Source organism: Denticeps clupeoides, chromosome 17 (assembly GCF_900700375.1).
Source record: "Denticeps clupeoides chromosome 17, fDenClu1.1, whole genome shotgun sequence".
Lineage (NCBI taxonomy): Eukaryota > Metazoa > Chordata > Actinopteri > Clupeiformes > Denticipitidae > Denticeps > Denticeps clupeoides.
In genome coordinates this window covers 4187487-4206754 of record NC_041723.1, presented here as the reverse complement: position 1 = coordinate 4206754, position 19268 = coordinate 4187487, and the positions used below count along the sequence as shown (strand labels likewise).

At 44.1% G+C, this 19268-nt stretch overlaps 1 protein-coding gene across 4 annotated transcripts in view; it reads left to right on the top strand.

Moving 5' to 3' along the window:
• The window catches only part of tmem117 (transmembrane protein 117), a 34080-nt gene extending 19116 nt beyond the window's left edge, over nucleotides 1-14964 (top strand). For 3 of the 4 annotated variants that reach the window (XM_028957628.1, XM_028957629.1, XM_028957630.1), the window contains 5 exons: nucleotides 1297-1396; nucleotides 3231-3328; nucleotides 7960-8119; nucleotides 11171-11300; nucleotides 12597-14964. In XM_028957628.1, the coding sequence (XP_028813461.1) occupies nucleotides 1297-1396; nucleotides 3231-3328; nucleotides 7960-8119; nucleotides 11171-11300; nucleotides 12597-13255 (1147 nt within the window). In that variant the 3' untranslated portion in view covers nucleotides 13256-14964. The remainder of the gene's footprint in view (nucleotides 1-1296; nucleotides 1397-3230; nucleotides 3329-7959; nucleotides 8120-11170; nucleotides 11301-12596) is intronic. The other variant, XM_028957631.1, reaches the window with a different exon arrangement.
• The last annotated feature ends 4304 nt before the right edge of the window (nucleotides 14965-19268 follow it).

The following is a 19268-nucleotide window of genomic DNA, read 5'->3' as shown; positions in this document are numbered from 1 at the left end:
GTGTGCATACGTGGCTGCAGGAGAGGAGGAGCAGTTTGGCTTCATTAAAATGAAAGCTGGTTAAACCTGTCTCTGTTCTCTTATGGGATAATGAGATTACCGCACCATAAGTAATGAGATTGTTGAACCCGGTCTTTATACAGTGCTTTCTAGAATCCAGAGAAGAATTCATTCTTTAACGGCTGTTTTGAGGACGTAAGTCATACTTAGAGTCGCCACATCCGTTGCACAACCTGTTTTTCGAAAAAAGGAGAGGAATTATAGCAACAGCCCACTCCATCAGCTGTCAGAGTGTCAATCAAATGACGTTCCACGGTTCCTGAATGAACTAGACCATTTCAGAGAGGGTCTAGCTTCCGAAGCTGATGACGCCCAGAGGGAGAAAGAGCAATCTTAATTTCGCGTGATCTTGAATAAAAGGCTTAACTCATCAAAGCACATCTATTTTCAACAGTATCTCCAGTTGGTACCGGTGTAGAAATGTATCTAGGCAAACTTGATGAGACATTTTCAGAGGTTAAGTAGCTGTTCTTCTTGTTTCTTTTTTTTTTGCTGCAGGTTTTATTTCTCAGACATTTCTTTTACGACTCTGTTAAACCCTTGTTTGATCAGGCTGCTGAGTGATTTAACCATGCCAGCGGCAAGTGGGTGAAACCCGTTTAATGCGTTTACTTTCCTCCTTAATTAAATTATTGCTATGTAAACACTGCATTTATGATTTTAGGATGCAAATTCGATGGGGGTATGGCTATGGTAGATCCTCATAGGTACAGGTGAACACAGTCTGGATCTCTGGCCTGACAGCTACTGCAACAGCCACTGTGTGTGTGGCATGAGTAATGGGCAATTGTTTGTATCGGGGCTCTGAGGGAGGAAGAGAATCCGAATTCTGCTCTCTATATGAATTTTTACATCAACACTGTGCCAACCAACGGAAACACACAAGTCTAAAATGAGTCTCTTCAGTCATTTACATTTAATAAATGTACATGTAAATGTACAGAGCGACTTACAATGTGCTTCCATGTTACGATGCATTTGCTAATGCAAGAAAGATAATGTTTAGTTTGTGTTGTGTGAAAATTGTAGGGTGATTTTTAGGGTGAAAATCGAAATATTCTATGTTATATTAGGGGCAAATTTTAAGAATGGAAACGATACCAACTGCTTCTGCAGTTTCCTCATGCTGCGCTCTCACGCTTGCGTCCTGGGCCGGATTGAAATGGATTTGTTGTGACAGCCAACATCATGACTGCTCTTCCCCCCACTACTCACCTCCCTTCTTCCTCTTTACAGACCCCACCTGGTGACGGAGTACATGGGCATCAGGAATGAGAGTTTTATGAAGATCGCTGCGGTGGGCACATGGATGGGGGACTTTGTCACCGCGTGGATGGTGAGAAAAACTGACATCCTCGTGTCCAGTCATGCGAACAAAGCACTCACAAACCATCTCAGTCGGCCGAGAAAATTCTACTTTCTGAAGAGCGATTGGCTTTCAAGTCACTGAGAACCTGCTGCTTGCGAGTGGAGAGGCGCGGTGCTCTCTGCCGTTCCTTTAAAAAAAAAAAGGGCCTTTATTCTTTAACAGTGGAGCGGTAACGGTGGAAAGGTCGCCCGAGGTGAGCGGCGAGGTTCATTCGTAGGTCATTCCGATATGTCGCCCGTGCGGCCTGAGCACGCTGTCTGTTCATTAGTCAGCTCTCATGTGGCAGATGGCGAGTGATCCGGCGGGACTGAGTGGTCCCACGTCACAATTGTAGTCCTGCCAGCGCACGGGAGGGCCCAACTTAACCTTCCACCGGTCGTGCATTAATATTCCAGCGGACGCGAGGAGGAGAGGGCGAGCGGACAGCGGAAAATGCTGAATCCGGACATTGCTGAGGGATTGTCGTTTTTTTTTTTTTTTTTCTTGCATTCCATTAATCCAACAAAGTACTTTCAAGATGACCTCAGCATCGAACAAGCGGACAGGAAGTGCCAGTTTTGCATCCCAGGATCAAACTGCAGAGAACCTTGCTGACAGGGTGCGGGCCGCTTTATCGTCAGGGTAACCTTGTCTCCGATGCCTTATCCAGAGTGCGGATGTGCGTAGATGGGCGTCGTAACCAGACACGCATCGGAGAGGACGGGCGCCGTTTAATTACCCTTAATGATCGGCGGCAGCCCCGATTTCTCCCCAAACGTAGCGTGGCTGTCAAAGCATGCAGCGACTGCTAATCCGGCTCCTTCGCTGCCGCTTATTTCTGACCTTGTAGCAACAGCCCATTTCCGTCCGAGCTGTGAGCTGGGTTTTCTCAGTCTTCATGATTAAACTGTTTCTGGGAGGGCTGTGCATAAATTTGTTTCCCAGGGCTCTGTTCCTTCCATTTTGCTTGTATAGCGCTTTTTAAAAAGCACCTTTATAGATTTCTGGGCCCAAGACAAAAAAAAAAACAAAAAACTTGTGAGGAGCCAAGAATCAAAGGGGGAAACGACCCTCAAGTTTAATCAAGCCGCCAGGCAAGCATAAACTAACATTAACGCTGAAGGATTCCTCTATCAGAAATTATACAAAAATGTTTTCAAGAAATGTTCCAAAAACTGTCATTTGCACTCATGTGCACTTTTTTTCTTTACATTTACATCATTTATCAGACGCCGTTATTCAGAGCGACTTACAATCAGTAGGTACAGGGACAGTCCCCCCCTGGAGCAACTTAGTGTTTAGTGTCTTGCTCAGGGACACAATGGTGGTAAGTGGGATTTGAACCTGGGTCTTCTGGTTCATAGGCGAGTGTGTTACCCACTAGGCTACTAACACCCACTTTAATGTAACATGCAACACCAGGTTCCAGAGACACTTTGTTTCGTTTCACTATGCACCGATTAACATGCATGCAGCTGAACTGAAATGGTAATAAAGCTCAGAGTGAAGCTCACTTCAGCAGGAGTGCTGGAGGACCAGCCACAACATTATGACCACTGACGGATGAAGGCAGTGTTATTTATTATCTTGTTAAAATGGCACCTCACACTCTCATGTGTTGGAATCAGGGAAAAAAAAGTCATTTTACAAGGACTAACAGCATGAGGTCCAGACCTCACTGCGTCAGGGCAGTTTCGGGCGCAGATATATTACGGCTAATCATTGTAGGCAAGGTTAAGAAAGTTACCTAAATATCCTGAAGCACGATGTTTGTTGAGATCTGTAAGTGAGCATCAGTACCTCTGTCCCTCTTCAAACTCAGGTTACTGATATGATGCTGCAAGATCAGCACTATCCAGACTGGGGTAAAGCAGCGAGAAGATTCTGGAAGAGAGGGAACAACCGAATAGTCCTTTTCTGGTATGTCCATACGCGCCTCTGTACTGTTTTCGCCGCGAATGCCGCGGGCAGCCATGCTGTTTTATGCATGTGGGTTGGCACCTGCACCTGGCGCCTATGTCGTGCATTTTGAAGTGTGGGTGGGTATGCTTTTTCAGCCGCTACCACGTTCCCCCTTGAAGCCGTACTGCTCTCTGCCCGGCGAGGCTGCGCAAAGTCAATAGCGCTGTTAATCTCCTACGACTCCGAGTCAACACCTTTAATTAGCGGCAGGGAATCAATCAGCGCCACAAGGTCACCATGCCAACCTGACCCATGCATTCGGCCTACAACTCAAGGTCTTTAACCCCTTGCAAGCGGAAAACAGCCGTGACATTGAAGTCATTAAAATGGCGAGATTGTACGCAGCGAGCTGGAGCAGCAATGCGGGGCGGCGTGCCACAGCTCCGAGCTGCCCTCAACTCTTTAAGGCTTTTAAACGAGGCGTCTATAATCATTCTGGTACTTGTTTACTTCATTGAATTTGGGGTGTAGTGTTAATAATACTATAAAGATAAATTAAATGATTCAAATTCATATACAATTTTAACATCGTATTATACCGATTGTAGTAGGCTGTTTATAATCTGAATGATTAAACATTATCTTTAATATTAACCATCAACATAACTGCATCCATGGCTTAATCAAAACACCAGAAACATATCATTTTAAGAGTTATCAGCTAGAATGGCTGAGTAAAAAGCCCACTCGTCCATCCAAAAACAGACTCTAACTCGGCGGTGAAGTTTGGACATCAGAGATTGCATTGACTTTGTTAATCTTACTTCATTAATTATTAACAATGTATTTGAACTATTCTGATGTTACTTGGACATACAGAGACATGGCACAATAGATGTTACAGGAATGAACAATTTATTAACACAGATAGATTATCACAGCAGTTTTGATTGTATGTAAAATGGAAAACCCAAATTAGTGAAAAGGAGGAAGAGGTGGACCGTAGGCGAAGAGAGGAACCTCCTGAATAAGATCTGAACTCTTCCTTCATACTGGACATTTGGCTCCCAAAAAGGTTGCCACAGACCAATCAAATTGTCCTTAGATGTTTTTGCTTTGTCCAGAGATAACCCACTGATACAGGAGTACAATGGTCGTCCACCCCCACAAAACTCTCCTGCCTTGGCACTTCAGGCCATTTGTTGCTCTTTTGGCCACCTGGTGACAGTCCTTGTTTCTGAGGGGAAGGCCACAGTCTTCATTAACGCATGGAAAATGACCTGGAATGTCCCATCTTAGAGCTAGAATGGCCCTTGTCCATTTGCCACACATGGTCAGTGGTGTAAAACATAATTTTGTGCTAATTATCTTTGGTGCCCTGCTCACAGTCAACCTCAGAGTCATCTGAGGTCCCAAAGCTCTTGGTCAGTCAGAGTCTTAATTCTCAATTAACTGTGTCTTATCAAGATCTGAGTATCTCAGCCCCAGAGAACTGCTCAGTCCCATAGTCGTTCTGTGTTGGTTCTCTACTCGTCTGTCTGATGTACTCTGGTTAGAGCGTTTTCCCAGCTGGTGGACCCTTGGTTGGAGAAACCTGGTTGCGTTCATTATCCTTCATTTGTGCACTGAAAGGCTCGCAGATCTGCCTCAGATCACCTTGACTCTTTAAATATTCATTTGAAAGAAAAGCTCCGATCTACTTTGTGCTGATTTTCTTTTATGACATTTTTTGAACAGATTGGACAATAATCCGGGAGAAGTGGCATTGTAGTTAAAGAGGAAAAAAATTTAAGTGTGAGCCAAGCTGAGTTATAAAACAGACCATTTGTTTCCAAATTGTATTCTCAAGGCTCATTGTAATTGCAAATGGTATGAAATGCTTCCGAAAGACTAGACTGCTGGGACTCCCTCTTGCAAGTGTTCACGTTCTCCAACTAAGAGTTTTACCAAGACGTTAAAGCACCGCCCTGAGTGGCCAGTTAAACCCAGCTAGTGCTAGGGCCATACAGGCCAGGCAGTGTTGGGGAGTAACGGAATACATGTAACAGCGTTACGTATTTAGAATACAAAATATGAGTAACTGTATTTTTTCCTGTTTCAAATGTTAGGCTATCCCCTCTCTATCTCCTCTATAATTTTGGTAATTCCACGCAGCGTGGACCACGCATAACACAGGTGTTCTGTCCAAACATGCTGCCTATCGAATTATGCTCGCGCATGCGCAGTCCCTCAAGTTTGTGCTCTGTTTCAGCGCACAAGTGCAAGGCTACTTTTTATTTTAACTAAGTGATGGAATATGTTGGTGACCATAACAGTAATTCCTTTTCAATGGCATATCTAATGTTTGTCTAATACTCTTCCACTTTTCATCTTTATAATTAAAGAAATGGTTAAGGAAAAACAGGACATTTTATTATCTGTGATTGCTACATTCATGTAGTTTTAAAAATCATGACAATATATTAACTAATCCAAAGTATTCAGAATACGTTACTCACATTGAGTAAGTTACAAACTACATTTTGGGGCATGTATTCTGTAATCTGTAACAGAATACATTTTAAAAGTAACCTTCCCAACACTAGGGCCAGGCAGGTTCTTTTCATTTGTGAATTTCTTATCTTACCTCCAGCATGAGGAGTACTAAAGTGAATTTGTGCACAATAGATGTTTTATTTGTGCATTTGTCCATGTGGCCACCAGGAGAGCATGTTAATGTTCACATGCGTTCCTTTGTGGCATTCCAGAGAATTGACTGTGACTGCTCTAAGATTTGCTTTGTTAGTTTTGACGCCATGGAAATCCGCTGTAGGCTCTCTGGGTCCATTTTGTCCCAAATAATCAAAAGTTCAGCTTCATAAACGATGTTCCCAGCACTCCAGTGTCCTCCCCGGTGTTCCTTGAGGATAATTTAAAACTTAATATGCTCCTCTTCGGCTACATTACTTACAGTCACAGTGAACATGGGTCTTCTGGTTCATAGACGAGTGTGTTACCCTCTAGGCTACTTATTAAATATTATTCATTCTTATGGTCCCGGTTATAAATTGTGTTGAAGCTACTATCTACATACATGCCCAAATCCAGGTACCACCTCGGCACCGAATAGCACTCAATAAACTGAACACAGTAAAATGTCTCTGAGTAATAACAGAGGCTACATTTTTGGCTCAATGTCGCACACACTGACAACCCGAATTACCTCTGTCAATGCTGATGACACTAAAGTCACAGCCTGCCCTCATGTCAGATACCTCGGTGTCAGGGTGTCTGGACCCCTACCGCCCTTTCATTTCATCATTCTGTCAATAAGACACAACTATCTTTCTTCTGCCTCAAGTATCACCCAGACCAACTTGCTGTTGAGAGGCGAGCAAGTCACAGATTGAATGATGAATTAAACCTTCATATTCATATAAGTATGTTATGAAGAATACAGAATTACAGAAGTTGGCATAAGTACAGTATATTTAGCAAGTATGTTAATTTGACCTCTTCAACAGTGCGCATATGACGAAGATAACTGTTGGGTTGGGTTGTGCTTTTGCCACTGAACAGTTGTCCTATCCATTCACATTCACACAAACAACTCAGAAGAACAACTCTTTTATTTTTTTAATAAATGTGTGTAAACCCTAACGAAACAAACGTATATTGCTATATACTAGAATTTATATTGCAATACATATATATCAATATAGGAGAAACTTCCCCATATATTCACAATGCCTTTTTCAATATATAATCTCATTTAATGTAGAACATTTTTTCAGTATATATAATAATATATTACATAGAATAACAATGTATTTATTCAATATATGAAAATGGAAATAATTGCAGCATTTTCATATATTGTCAAATATCCTATTTCATATATTTATATATTGCTTACATATAAAATATATTGTTATAGAATATATCAACTGTAATATACATATATTACTATGTACAATTCACAATATATGAATACACAGGATATATATTCTCATAATATATTGAGAAATATATTTTAGTTGTGTGTGGGAATGTGCATCTATTTCCTACAAAGGAAGGTTTTTAGCTTGCGCTTGAAGATTTTTAATGACTCTGCTGTTCTAATGTCTAGTCTACGTTTATTCCTATTATCAAACTAAGTTTAGTCTAAGGATCGGAGAGATGGAGCTTCAGAGTGAGGAGTGATGACATTTTACATTTTTACATTTACAGCATTTACCAGATGCCCCTATCCATAGCGAATTACAATCAGTAGTGACAGGGACAGTCCCCCCTTAAGCAATTTAGGGTTTAGTGTCTTGCTCAGGGACACAATGGTAGTAAGTGGGGTTTGAACCTGGGTCTTCTGGTTCATAGGCGAGTGTGTTACCCACTAGGCTACTACCAGAGAGAGAGAGAGATCAGAGTTAGGAGGGCATGACCCTTCCTTGGCTTTGTAGGGCAGCATCAGTATTTTAAATTGAATTCAGGCAGCTCCAGAAAGCCAGTAGAGGGAACGTGGCAGTGGACTGGTGTGGGAGAATTTGGGTTGTTCAAAATAAGTCATGCTGCAACATGCTGAGTAGCGCGATGAGGAAGACCAGCCTGGAGTGAGTTACAGTAGTCTAGTTTGGAGATGAGCAGCATATGGATAATTTTGGATGTGCCTACAGGACGGTGCTGATCTCCTTGACGTCAGTGGTGGTGCTGGTCATCAGCACGGACTGGATCAGCTGGGACAACCTGAACCGCGGTTTCTTGCCCAGCGATGAAGTCTCCCGCGCCTTCCTGGCTTCCTTCATCCTGGTCTTTGACCTCCTCATTGTCATGCAGGTAGGGTTCTGTTTGTCCCCCGATAGCCAATTAAAACATGCCCCCCGCCCGTCCCCTTTTCCCTCTCCTGCTCATTCTCTCCACCGCTCCCTTTTCTCCTCGGCCCCTGTCCCTTCCTGCCGGCCACACGGGCACCGCAGCGCTCATCTCACGCTGGGGTTTTGATCTTCGTGCCGCAGAAAAAAAAAAAAATCTTGTCCTATAGCCAAAGCTCTCAGCAGCGCTAACCGCCGAGCGTTTGTACTCGCTGTCCCTGGATCTCGGTGCGAGCGCCTGACTCCCCTTTCAATTTACTCCACCCTATGGCAGCGCACGCAGCTCAGGGTGTGTCAGACTCATGAATATGCAGAGTGTGTTTCTTGAGAGCTCAGCCACTTTAGGATTAAAATTATTTGTGCAATATTAGACTGTTTATGCCAAGCCCGTGTTCTGGTTTATCAATGATTTACTTGTTAGTCCATCTCAAATATTTAGAATATCATGGGAGATTTGTACATCCATCTGTAACCAATTTAAATGATAAATGCACTTGTTTATGGCTCATCTTTAATATTTGGCACAATTTCTTTGGAAAGTGCTGACCTCATTAGTCACGTACGCCTGCATGCCATGGCCATCATTAGTATTAGCTGTTCTATGAGTAATTATTTAAGTTATTAAGCACTTTTTAAATTAGCGTCGCCTGATTGCAATAAATGGCCCTGCTGCGAATCCCATTCAGTTCGAGGAGGAGGAGGAGGAGGAGGAGGAGGGGACTGTTTATTTTCCTGTAATTAATGGGGAAAAAAATCAATTGTCTCTCAAAAAGGCCTGTTCCATTAACTGTGAATTTATTTAAGGCACCTGTCAGACGTCACGCCGTTAATTCCGGTAATTTATCAATAGTACGGGTTTGGTGAAACACACATTTCAACTTTACCGCTGGTGAAAGAGCCCGTCCCCGCATCTTTTTCCCTTGGAGGTTTTCGGAAGGCTACACCCGATCGCCCTACCGTCACTCCCAATCCACGCACCAACTCCGTAAAAGACATTTATTCCCGTTATTTATGATTTCAATTAGTCCGGGGCTCTTTACGGCCGTAACAGGTCCCCCACCGAGCGCAGTCCATAAAACACACCCCGGGTCCCGCCATCCAGAATGGCCCCATTCACCTTCATTTGTGCTCGCCTCCGTGTGACGGTTAATCTCCCGGTCCCCGTGTCGGCGCCGCTGATGTTTTATTCAGGGGATCAATTAAAGTCGCCGGCGAGCCACCCGGCCGTGCTGGGCCCTCCAGCTGTTGCCACGCGCCGGGATTTTCGGCCTTCGCTTCTTTTCTTGAGCCCGTGTGGCCCTGTGTACCTCGTGGTGCTATTTCCTCTCTTTGTCAGCGGAGAGACTAATAAGCTGGACGCCGCCCGGCCTCTCGCCCGTAATAAGCATCTCGGGGCTCCTACTTACGCTCCGAAAGCCAAAAATGCGATTTATTATTCATATAGCCGCGGCAGGCCCGGGAAACCGCCGCAGTGCGGCCCGGCGGAGGCAGGGGAAGTGCTCATTGCCGCATTTGGCTTGTGTAAGTGGAGGGCGCTCTATAAACGCCTCGGCTAACAAGGCTGTGGCGCGCCCCGGAGATGCTTTCTTTATCGGCTGCCCACTTAGAAGTTATCCTTCCGTTTGTATTCCGCTCCATGTCCTTTCCACACGCTGCATATTGGGGCTGCATGATAATAACATCCCCTGTTCACACTATAAAACATTGATCCGTCTCCAGCGTCTTTGCTCAGTATGATGAATTGGAAGAAAAATGTCCAAAATCATCAAACACACCCAACAGTGGACCCATAGATTCATAGGGTACAAGTATGACAAATGAATTTTATTTATGGAGGAAGAAAAAATGTGACAATGTGAATGTTTTTTTGGATTTGGTTGCCCAGGCCAATTGAAAATGTAATATTTATCCAGGCACAGCTTGACTGATGGCTCTTTACTCAGCTTCATGGCAATTTAACCCTCTGATCATTGAAACTCGACAGTATTTATAGTATTACCAATTTAATGTTACGGTGCTTTTTTGCCGGTTTTAGCTGATTTATGTGACCACTGCTGTTCTGAGTTCTCTTTTTGACACTTAGTACAGTGAACCTGTGTAAAAGTGCACCGCCGCCTTTTGGCCATCAGGAGAATGTCCTGGTGTTCATGGCAACCGAGCATATGGTTCTGGGGGAGTAGAATAAAACCCTACTGGGTACAACGTATAGAGAAGACGAGAGGAAAAAAACCCGTCAGGAGCATCCGAGAAGCTGCTTGTTGAGCAGTGGAAATCTGAACACCGGCTGCGCCTCATGCCGCATGAAAGGTCCATGTACATGACTGTGTTGCTTCCGTCCCAGCGAGTGTGTGAGATTTTCCTCTGCACGCCAGCCATCTGACCGGCTCGGGTCCCGCATCAGCCATTCGTTAAAGCTGCACCGACGTTTTTTACTTCATTTGAACTATTCAGGAGAGTCCGGGGCAGCATCCAGTGGCTCCTGATGTTTTTACGACACAAAGAAAGCTCCGTCCACACGGCACCGCAGCCTCTATACTGTAAACAACTGCCTTTGAGGCCTTTAGGCCTTTGATCTTCAGAATGCCAAGCACAATGGCGTCGTGAGGGACGTCAGCATCAGCCCATTAAAAAAAAAAACGAGGAAAAAGATTGAGTCCTCGCGTGGGTGGAGCAGCTAATCAACAATATCTAGAATCATTGCTTCATCTGTTATCATGGTTATCTGGTGAGAAAAAAAATACAAGCAAGTCGATCATGAATTCTTCATCCTGTGCACTATTAATTATGAATAAAAAAAAAAAAGATCAGTGATCAGCCCACGGCTCCACAAATATTATGACAATATTATTTTGTGCTTCTGCAACATGAAACGCTGCTGCAGCACCACCCTGCAATTCAGACTCGGCTTGAAGACACTCAAACGGCTCCAGATCAAAGGTAAGCCGGCGCTGTGCGCTGGCACAGCTCACGATGAAAATGGGACTAAAAATAGCCGCGCCTCTTCCTCTGTCTCCAGGACTGGGAGTTCCCACACTTCATGGGGGACCTGGACCTGAATTTGCCCGGCCTGTCCACCACCCAGGTCAAGGTGAAGCTTCCCGTCTGCAAGAGGATCTTCAAGGAGGAGTACCACATACACATCACGGGTAACCGGAGGACCACCGGCACGCTTTTCATGGCCATTTCCACATTAATGACCGTAGAGGATCTGTACATTTACGGCGTTTATCAGACGCCCTTATCCAGAGCGAATTACAATCAGTAGTGACAGGGACAGTCCCCCTCTGGAGACACTTAGGGTTAAGTGTCTTGCTCAGGGACACGATGGTAGTACCATTGTTGATTTGAACCTGGGTCTTCTGGTTCATAGGCGAGTGTGTTACCCACTAGGCTACTACCACCCCTGTATTCACGTATCCCAACTTTGAGATGCTACGCAGTTCCACGAATGGCATACCTCGATTTTTAGGTGGTTCCTTTCTAATAGAGGCCGTGAATGATTATTTCCAGCAAAACGTAAGGATGACTTGCTCAACTTTCTTTTACGACTCGTAGCTCCGGGGATGTCGCATGACTTCTTTTTGTGTTCCCTTTGACCTGTACATGTTTGCTTTGTGGAAGTGTACATTTCAATTTGCACACTTTGAAGGATCTCAGAAATGCTGTTGGCATCATGCCCATTTTTACATGCGGTAGTTCCAGCATATTTTAAACACAGATTAGCGGATGCAAGATCGTGAAGCTTGGTTTTACCCCAGCCATAGCAGAGAGTGTAAACATGGTCCTGCCGAGACTTTATCAGTTCCTTCTACGGACTTTTATTGTACTTTCAGTTCATTCAGGAGTCAGTTCTTCTCTTGCCGGGTTTTTTTTTTTTCACATTTATTCCCCTCCCAGTGGATTTTGACAAATTATCCATTTCCAGAGGGAGGAAGGGACACATTCCATTCGCTTGCTACTGGTCTTGCACCCATGGGTTCCGCTAGGGAGAAAATTGGCATGCCCCCTCCCCCATTAAAGAGAATAAAGAATCAGTTTATATAAATGGATTTATTTCACCCGTGCTTCTGTTGCCAGTGGCTTTCATTTGTGGCGTGTGGAAGTTCCTTTATGCTCATCGTTCAATTTCATTTCCAGCTACAAGAGTCATCTTGGGGAAAGTGGCGGTATTCCCGCGTGAGGCGTTAAACCACTCGCACGTTAAGCGATTTGTGTCGGGCTGTTAACCCTAATGCCTCGCACAGACACTTAGCATTATGGGAGTAGTCACAGGCGAGTGCTTTAACTAAGGCGGCCGTTAAAAGATCGTCCCTGAGACAAAATGCAATCATTTTCCATTTGCAAATGCACTCGCCTGGTTTAATATCAGAACTTTTTTCCTGTGCGTGTGCATTCACAACAGCCTTGGGAAACGTTGACTCTGTTTGCATTATTTTCTACAGGCAAGTGGTTCAACTACGGCATCATCTTCCTGGTTCTTATTTTGGACCTGAACATGTGGAAGAACCAGATCTTCTATAAACCCTACGAGTACGGCCAGTACGTTGGGCCCGGGCAGAAAATTTACACTGTGGAGGAGCCAGACACGTTGGTCCAGTTCAACCACAGCACACTGACCTGGGAGTGGCGCTCCACCAACGTCGACCCGCAGACCAACCACACCTACGTCCAGAGTGACATGTTCCTGCACAGCCGCTACGTGGGCTCCAGCCTGGACGTCAAGTGCCTGGCCTTCATCCCCAGCCTGGCTGCCTTTGTGCTCTTCGGCTTCTTCATCTGGCTGCTGGGACGCTTCCAGGACAGCGAGACGTTCCCCGAGAACCAGGAACAGACGTACGAGCGAATCAAGAGGAAGTCGCCCTCCGACCTGGGCGTCACGCCGGAGGAGGTGCGCATGTCCATGGGCGACTCGCTGAAGCGCAGCCGCACACCCACGCTGCTCTTGGTCGACGCCCCTCATCTCGTCTCCACCAACTCCATCTCTCCAGGCTCCTCAGAGACACAGGAGACGCAGCCGAGCAGCGCGGTGGACGGCGTCGACGGCTCCGCGTCCACACAGGAGCTCGTCGTGTCGTTCGATGTCAGCAAACCCTCACCGTGACCTTATGACCGACGCCCCACCGTGTGGACGCCAAACACCCGAGCCTCGTTGCCTTGGCACGGCCTGTTGGCCTGAGCAGTACCTCAAGTGACCCGCATTGAAGGGTTCGTCCCTTCTTCTCCTCTTTCTACAACTATTTTTACTGGTTTGATAACAAAACACTTTTCATTTGGCTCTTGCGTATTTCCAGTCCAAAAATCTACCTTGGTTTCAAAGGTGCTTTACACTTAATTCTTTTTTTTTTTTTGTATTCTTATTGAACTATTTTGGTGCCTACGTGGAAACGTATTTATACAGACAGTGCATGGCAATTGGTCTATCTTCTTGTACACTGTTTCTTCGGCTGAAGCTGTGCCTTGTACGTCCCGGTAATTTCCAATATTGTGTGACACCTGAGGCTTTTCGGCTCCTTTTTGGGCTCCTCTGTGCTCTGTGCTGCATTCATTACAATTTTTTTTTTTTAAATATGAATATTGTAGAGAAGGATAATAATGTCTACCATGAGCATGAACAAAATGGATCTTCTGAACTAGCATATAACTTCAGACCATCGACGGTAAAAAAAAAACCCAAAAAGTAGATGTGAACTCTGGACACGTATATGCCCCTGCTGTCTGGTGGCAGTACAGCACAGGCAACTGCCTATGTATGGCAACGAGAATATTCTACTATATCATATGAAAGGGGGGTTACTGTTGGGAGTGAAGCGGTTGACGTGTTTGTTTTGAGACCTGCTGTATCACCTGCATCACCGGGCAGAACTACCAAATGTAGATGTTTCGTTTCATTTCTAAGGATCAGGGGGCAATATCATCCATGTAACAGATCCTAATCTAAACACGCTGTACAGCCTACCCGAGTGGCATGTACCTTTTAAAAAACATCCAAATAAATTAGTGGAGAAAAAGCTTATTGGGGTAATTTTGCTGATATGGTTTGACACCCCCACGCACTTCCAAGTGGGCTTCAATCTCCAGATATCAACACAACAGAACATCATCATAGTTCATCATAGATGAACCTTTGGACCAAATGAATCAAATGGAAGAATGTGGAATGTATTCCAAAGTATGTTTTATGACTTATGGAGGATTAGATAAAAATATAAAATAATTTAGTAGCATTCATAGCTGAGTACTACACCTATTAACCCGCAGCAGCTATTCATGAGAGCAGTTACTCTTCACTGGCATTTATTCATTAGGGAGAAACCAACCACATCTAGTCATTATGGCTTTTTTTTTTTCTTCGCTCAAGCTCATTACTTCTTCATTACCAGCCTGGAACATGAAGTCATTTGAAGAGTTATATATTTATATGTTCAGATTTGTAATAACCTTACAGGTACATTTTATTATAGATGGGAAATCATTAACATAAGCAATCACTGGAATATGTCTGCAGTCGTATTTTATTTAAAAGTTATGACCAAGTTGCTTTTGGAAATATATTTATTTAAATATGTATGTATTTATTATTTTAAAATTCAAAATTGTTTTATGGTCTGTGTAAACCATGGTGAGGAGCATTACACAATAATCATTCTTCAGGTCAGTGTGATGACCCCCCCCAAACTGTAATGCATTTGGAAGAAGGAGGTGATCTTGTAATGTTGAGTAATGTTGGGGGTGATGGGTGGTGGGAGTTCACGTGTTTTCTTTGTTGCATTTCTTATGTCCATGTTTCAGCTATCATGTCCGAATAAAACAGTGGAACAAATAAATAACACTTTGCTACATGCACAAACGTTTTCAAATAATTCTATATATATATATATGTGTGTGTGTGTGTGTGTGTGTGTGTGTGTGTGTGTGTGACCTTATATTGAGTTAGAGAGTTTAATAAATTAAAGTTACACTCTGAATATCACATTTGTGATCAAAGCACAGATGCTAGATCTACAGTGTTGGACTAGTGGCCAAAGATTGATGGGACTGGGTGCAACATACCTCTGACCCTGACATGGTAATTGCTTTAGAAAATGGATGGGTGGATAATACACCACCACTACATCAAGTATTATTTGATCCTGTAGCTGAACCCTGTTGAACCTTTTTGGATTTGACCCAAATCAAATATTATTTTTCAAACAATCACACCCACAAATGGCTACACTGACACATCTCCTCTGAATCCTCAGCTGTAGTTGTGTGCAAATATGTGTAAGTACACTGTTCATGTTTCTGTATGTTTTGGAGGAGCGAAATCAGATATTGATTTATGATTTGTGCACAGCTTGTGAGGGAAAAGTATCAAAGCAACATTTAGGGCAAATAGAGTTTAAGGTTGGAGGGTTATGGGGCAATCAGAGCCAGAACCCCCCCCCGGCATTGTGAGCAGACCCATCAAGAGCACAAGACAAATGGAAATGATTATATTTGTCCTGTCTTCTGTCTGTCTTCAGGAAGGTTAAATTATATATACATACCCATGACTGATATGAGTAGTTTTTAATTATTTGTCTCAATACCTACATTTATTCAGATTCAGACATGTATTAAAAAGCTTTTTGCAATTCCTAAAACAGAATAATAAAAAATTATACATACAAACAAATATATAAACTGTACAAACAGTATACCTGAAGGGACAAAGTGCAGGTGCATTACCATCAAGACATACATGAATGTGTGATAAAGATATAAGAACTATACGGGGTGGAGTATTATTTGGATATGAGAGCAGTTTTGTCACGACTACGGACTTACGAGGGAAGGAAGCGCAGAGGTCTGACATGCTGGGAAAGGGGTTTTTATTATTAAATAAACAATAAACACAAATAAAGACGGGCGCGGTGGCCGAAAACGATTTAACTTAAACAAAGAACACAAACTAACCCGTAGGCGTGTGGCGATTGCCAGAACTGAAAATACTAACACACAGTTACAAAGTCAAGTTCACGAAAATGCCGGAGACCTAGAAGGGGCGGAAACTTCCGTCATTTATGGGGCGTCAGGATTGGAGTCAGGTGTGGAGCCCAGCTGCAGGCAATCCTGACAAGTTTAGATAGAGTCACGGTTGTGGGTATTAAGGCACAGTGCTTATTTATATCAGCAAAACTGATATATCCAGATCAGCGAAACAGTATATACACTAAACGTAAAGCTTAGGTGCATTACCAACAAGACATACATATAAGAGCTATATGGGTGGATTATTAATGGGGATATGAATGTGTCACGGGTGGGCTGGACATGGCGTGAAGGAGGACGCATTCGCACGATTTCACACGACAGGGGTTTAATGCAAACTTCACGAGACAGGGGAACATCTACACGCACAATGACCCGATGGCAAACAGACACGAACAGGATAGTTTTATACAATTATATAAATATACACCAGGTGAACACGATCAAGGAACATTACACGAGACTGACATGAAACTCCGGTCCGAACTCCAGATCCGGAGTAACCCCTGCCGGTCCGGATCATGACAGAATGTGATATGGATAGTGTCACAGTTGCAGATGTTAAAGTGCAACGCATAATTATACTGGGTGTAATTACGGAGACAGAGATCGGATCTTTACCTGATTCAGGGCCTGAACAGCCTGAGGGAAGAAGCTCTTCCCCGTTCTCTCTGTTTTGCCTTTAAGGGAGCAGAAGCGCTTCCCTGACCTCAAAAGAGAGAAGAGTCCGTCGTCGGGATGGCAGAGCGAATGATGCATTGGACAGAGAGCAGTGCTCCTGGAAGAGCTCGTCTGTCCTGCTTGGTGCTAAACCTGGTGCAGATGTTTCCCATCAGATGGAATAGGTGTAAAAGTTCTTCGGCACCCTCTAAGGCAGGAGAAAGTCCCTGAGACATCGCAGAAAGAAAAATTCGAAGTCTAAATCGACTTAGAATTGTAATTAAATTGTAATTTTCAGTTGTAAAAAAAAAAAATCTATCCTCAAGAAAATAGAATGTGATCCATGACTTTCTGATTAGTTGGGGTACGTTTAGGAGGAGGCCAGATTCCCTCAGACATCCATCAAAATGTGAAAAATAAGAAGATAGTACTAGAAAGTGCACACTTGTGCCCCATGTGAAAACAAGGAGATTATTGCCCCTTCTAGCAATAATTAGAGGCTCTGAATACATGTATTCACTATCTGAATACATCGTGGAAGACGTGCATATATTCATATTCAGAATTAATCTTCTAGCACGGCAACAACAGAACAAGATAAATTGTTCAGCATCAGTCAGTTTTGATTCGCTTCTTATTCACTTTTGTTTAGTTGGTCAAGCGAGCTGGTATCGTGTTTGACCTCTGCACATTTGACGTTTCTTATTCATGTTCCGTGTGTTGTTCGCTGGCCCGTTCACGCATCAGGGCGACGCGACTCTCTTTTTTCCCTTGTCTGAAGGATCAGAGAGTTATCTGATGCTTTTTGTTCATCACCGCGCTGACAGCGTCTAAAGCGATGGCCCTTTGAATCCATCAGGCAGTGTGTCTGGACTCGTCCTCGGGGGGGGACTCGGCGGTTTTGGCAGCTCGGAGCACTAAGGGTGATGTGACGTGTGCAGCGTTCCCTCTCTGACACTGATGGCTTGGACAAATCCCACGGCGCAGCCAGTCAGCCGGACGAAAGAGAAATGTCTAATGTGACTCTTCTCGCTCGGTGTACCACCTTGCCATCCATTCCAGCCGCCAGTTTACCGGGAAGTCGCCGTGTCCTCGGAAGCACTCCACTCCTAAAAGGACACATTTGCTCAGGCTTTGTGCTTCTGGGGTGTCTGATGGTGGGAAGATTGGCACCCAGATGCATGATCTCCGACTTATTGAAACTGTAAGAATGGACATTGCGGGAGCCTGTTTTTGCATTGCATAACAGATGTCTGCAGGGGGAAGTGTGACATTCCTGTGTCGATGGTTGTGGGTGAAGATTCGACACCCCGGTTTTTACATGCCTTTGTCCGACATCAACGTGCGAAGTATCAGCCGTCAGGACCGCCCACCCTCTTTGTCTTCACCAAATGGGAGGCACCGGGGGCGTGACATCAGAAACAACAGGTTCTGATTGGTCAGTGACAACTTCCTGTAGGCCAGTGACAACTTCCTGTAGGCCAGTGACAACTTCCTGTAGGCCAGGGGTATAAAAGTCTGCGCACATGTGGAAAAGGAGGCCTCTGAGCTATCTTGCTCGGGGGGGTTTCCCTCAGAAGCCGGAAGGCTTCTGGGACTTTTATCTTCCCTTCTCTTTCTCTTCTCCCTCTTTACTCTTTCTTCTCATGTTTACTTTCTCTATAACCTTGGTACCTTTTTACATTCAATATTCACATGTAACCACAATAATTATTTACCGGTGTTAATAAATTAGAAACTGTTCATTTTTAACCTCTATTGTGCCATGCCTCTTTCTGCCAGGTAACATCAAATTGGAGTGGTTGAATACAGTGCTTTGTGTGGAGGGAGAAAGAGTTTTTTCTACACACTCTATTCTCTTCTCCCACACCACATGGTCTTCATGGTGCTTTTTACAAAACCGATTTGTTGAAAGAAAGAATTGTTGGCTACATGTGCGCTTGTGCATTTTACTCATAATATGTTAATAATACTGCAATTTCAGTCCACCGGCGCAATGTTGATTGGTCTGTGTCGTGGAGGGGCGCCACTTTGAATCGATCTTACGATCAAACAATACATCTGAAAAAAAATCCAGATCCAGACGGTAATAACAACAGCCGGTTTATTAAAAAAAGGAACTTACTTCAAAAATACACAGGATTCCTGCCCCACAAGCCTACAGTGAGCTTAGCCAGCTGCACTAAAGTTCACAAATGAACGCTGTTTTTGGTTTAGTTAATATGGTGCTGTCCCTCTACGGACCATGACTGAGCGTCTGTAATAACCCGGGCACCAGGTTGGCACCAGTGTTCCAGGTCCGGCCTGGTTGTACTGTCACTGTCACGGTGTGTGTAAGATATTAGTTGTAAGTCGTGGTCCGAGTTGGTGTAACTCGGGGTTCCTGGTCTTGTATTAATGCTCTTGGTAGTCCTGTATTTCAGATGTGGTCGTGAGTGGAG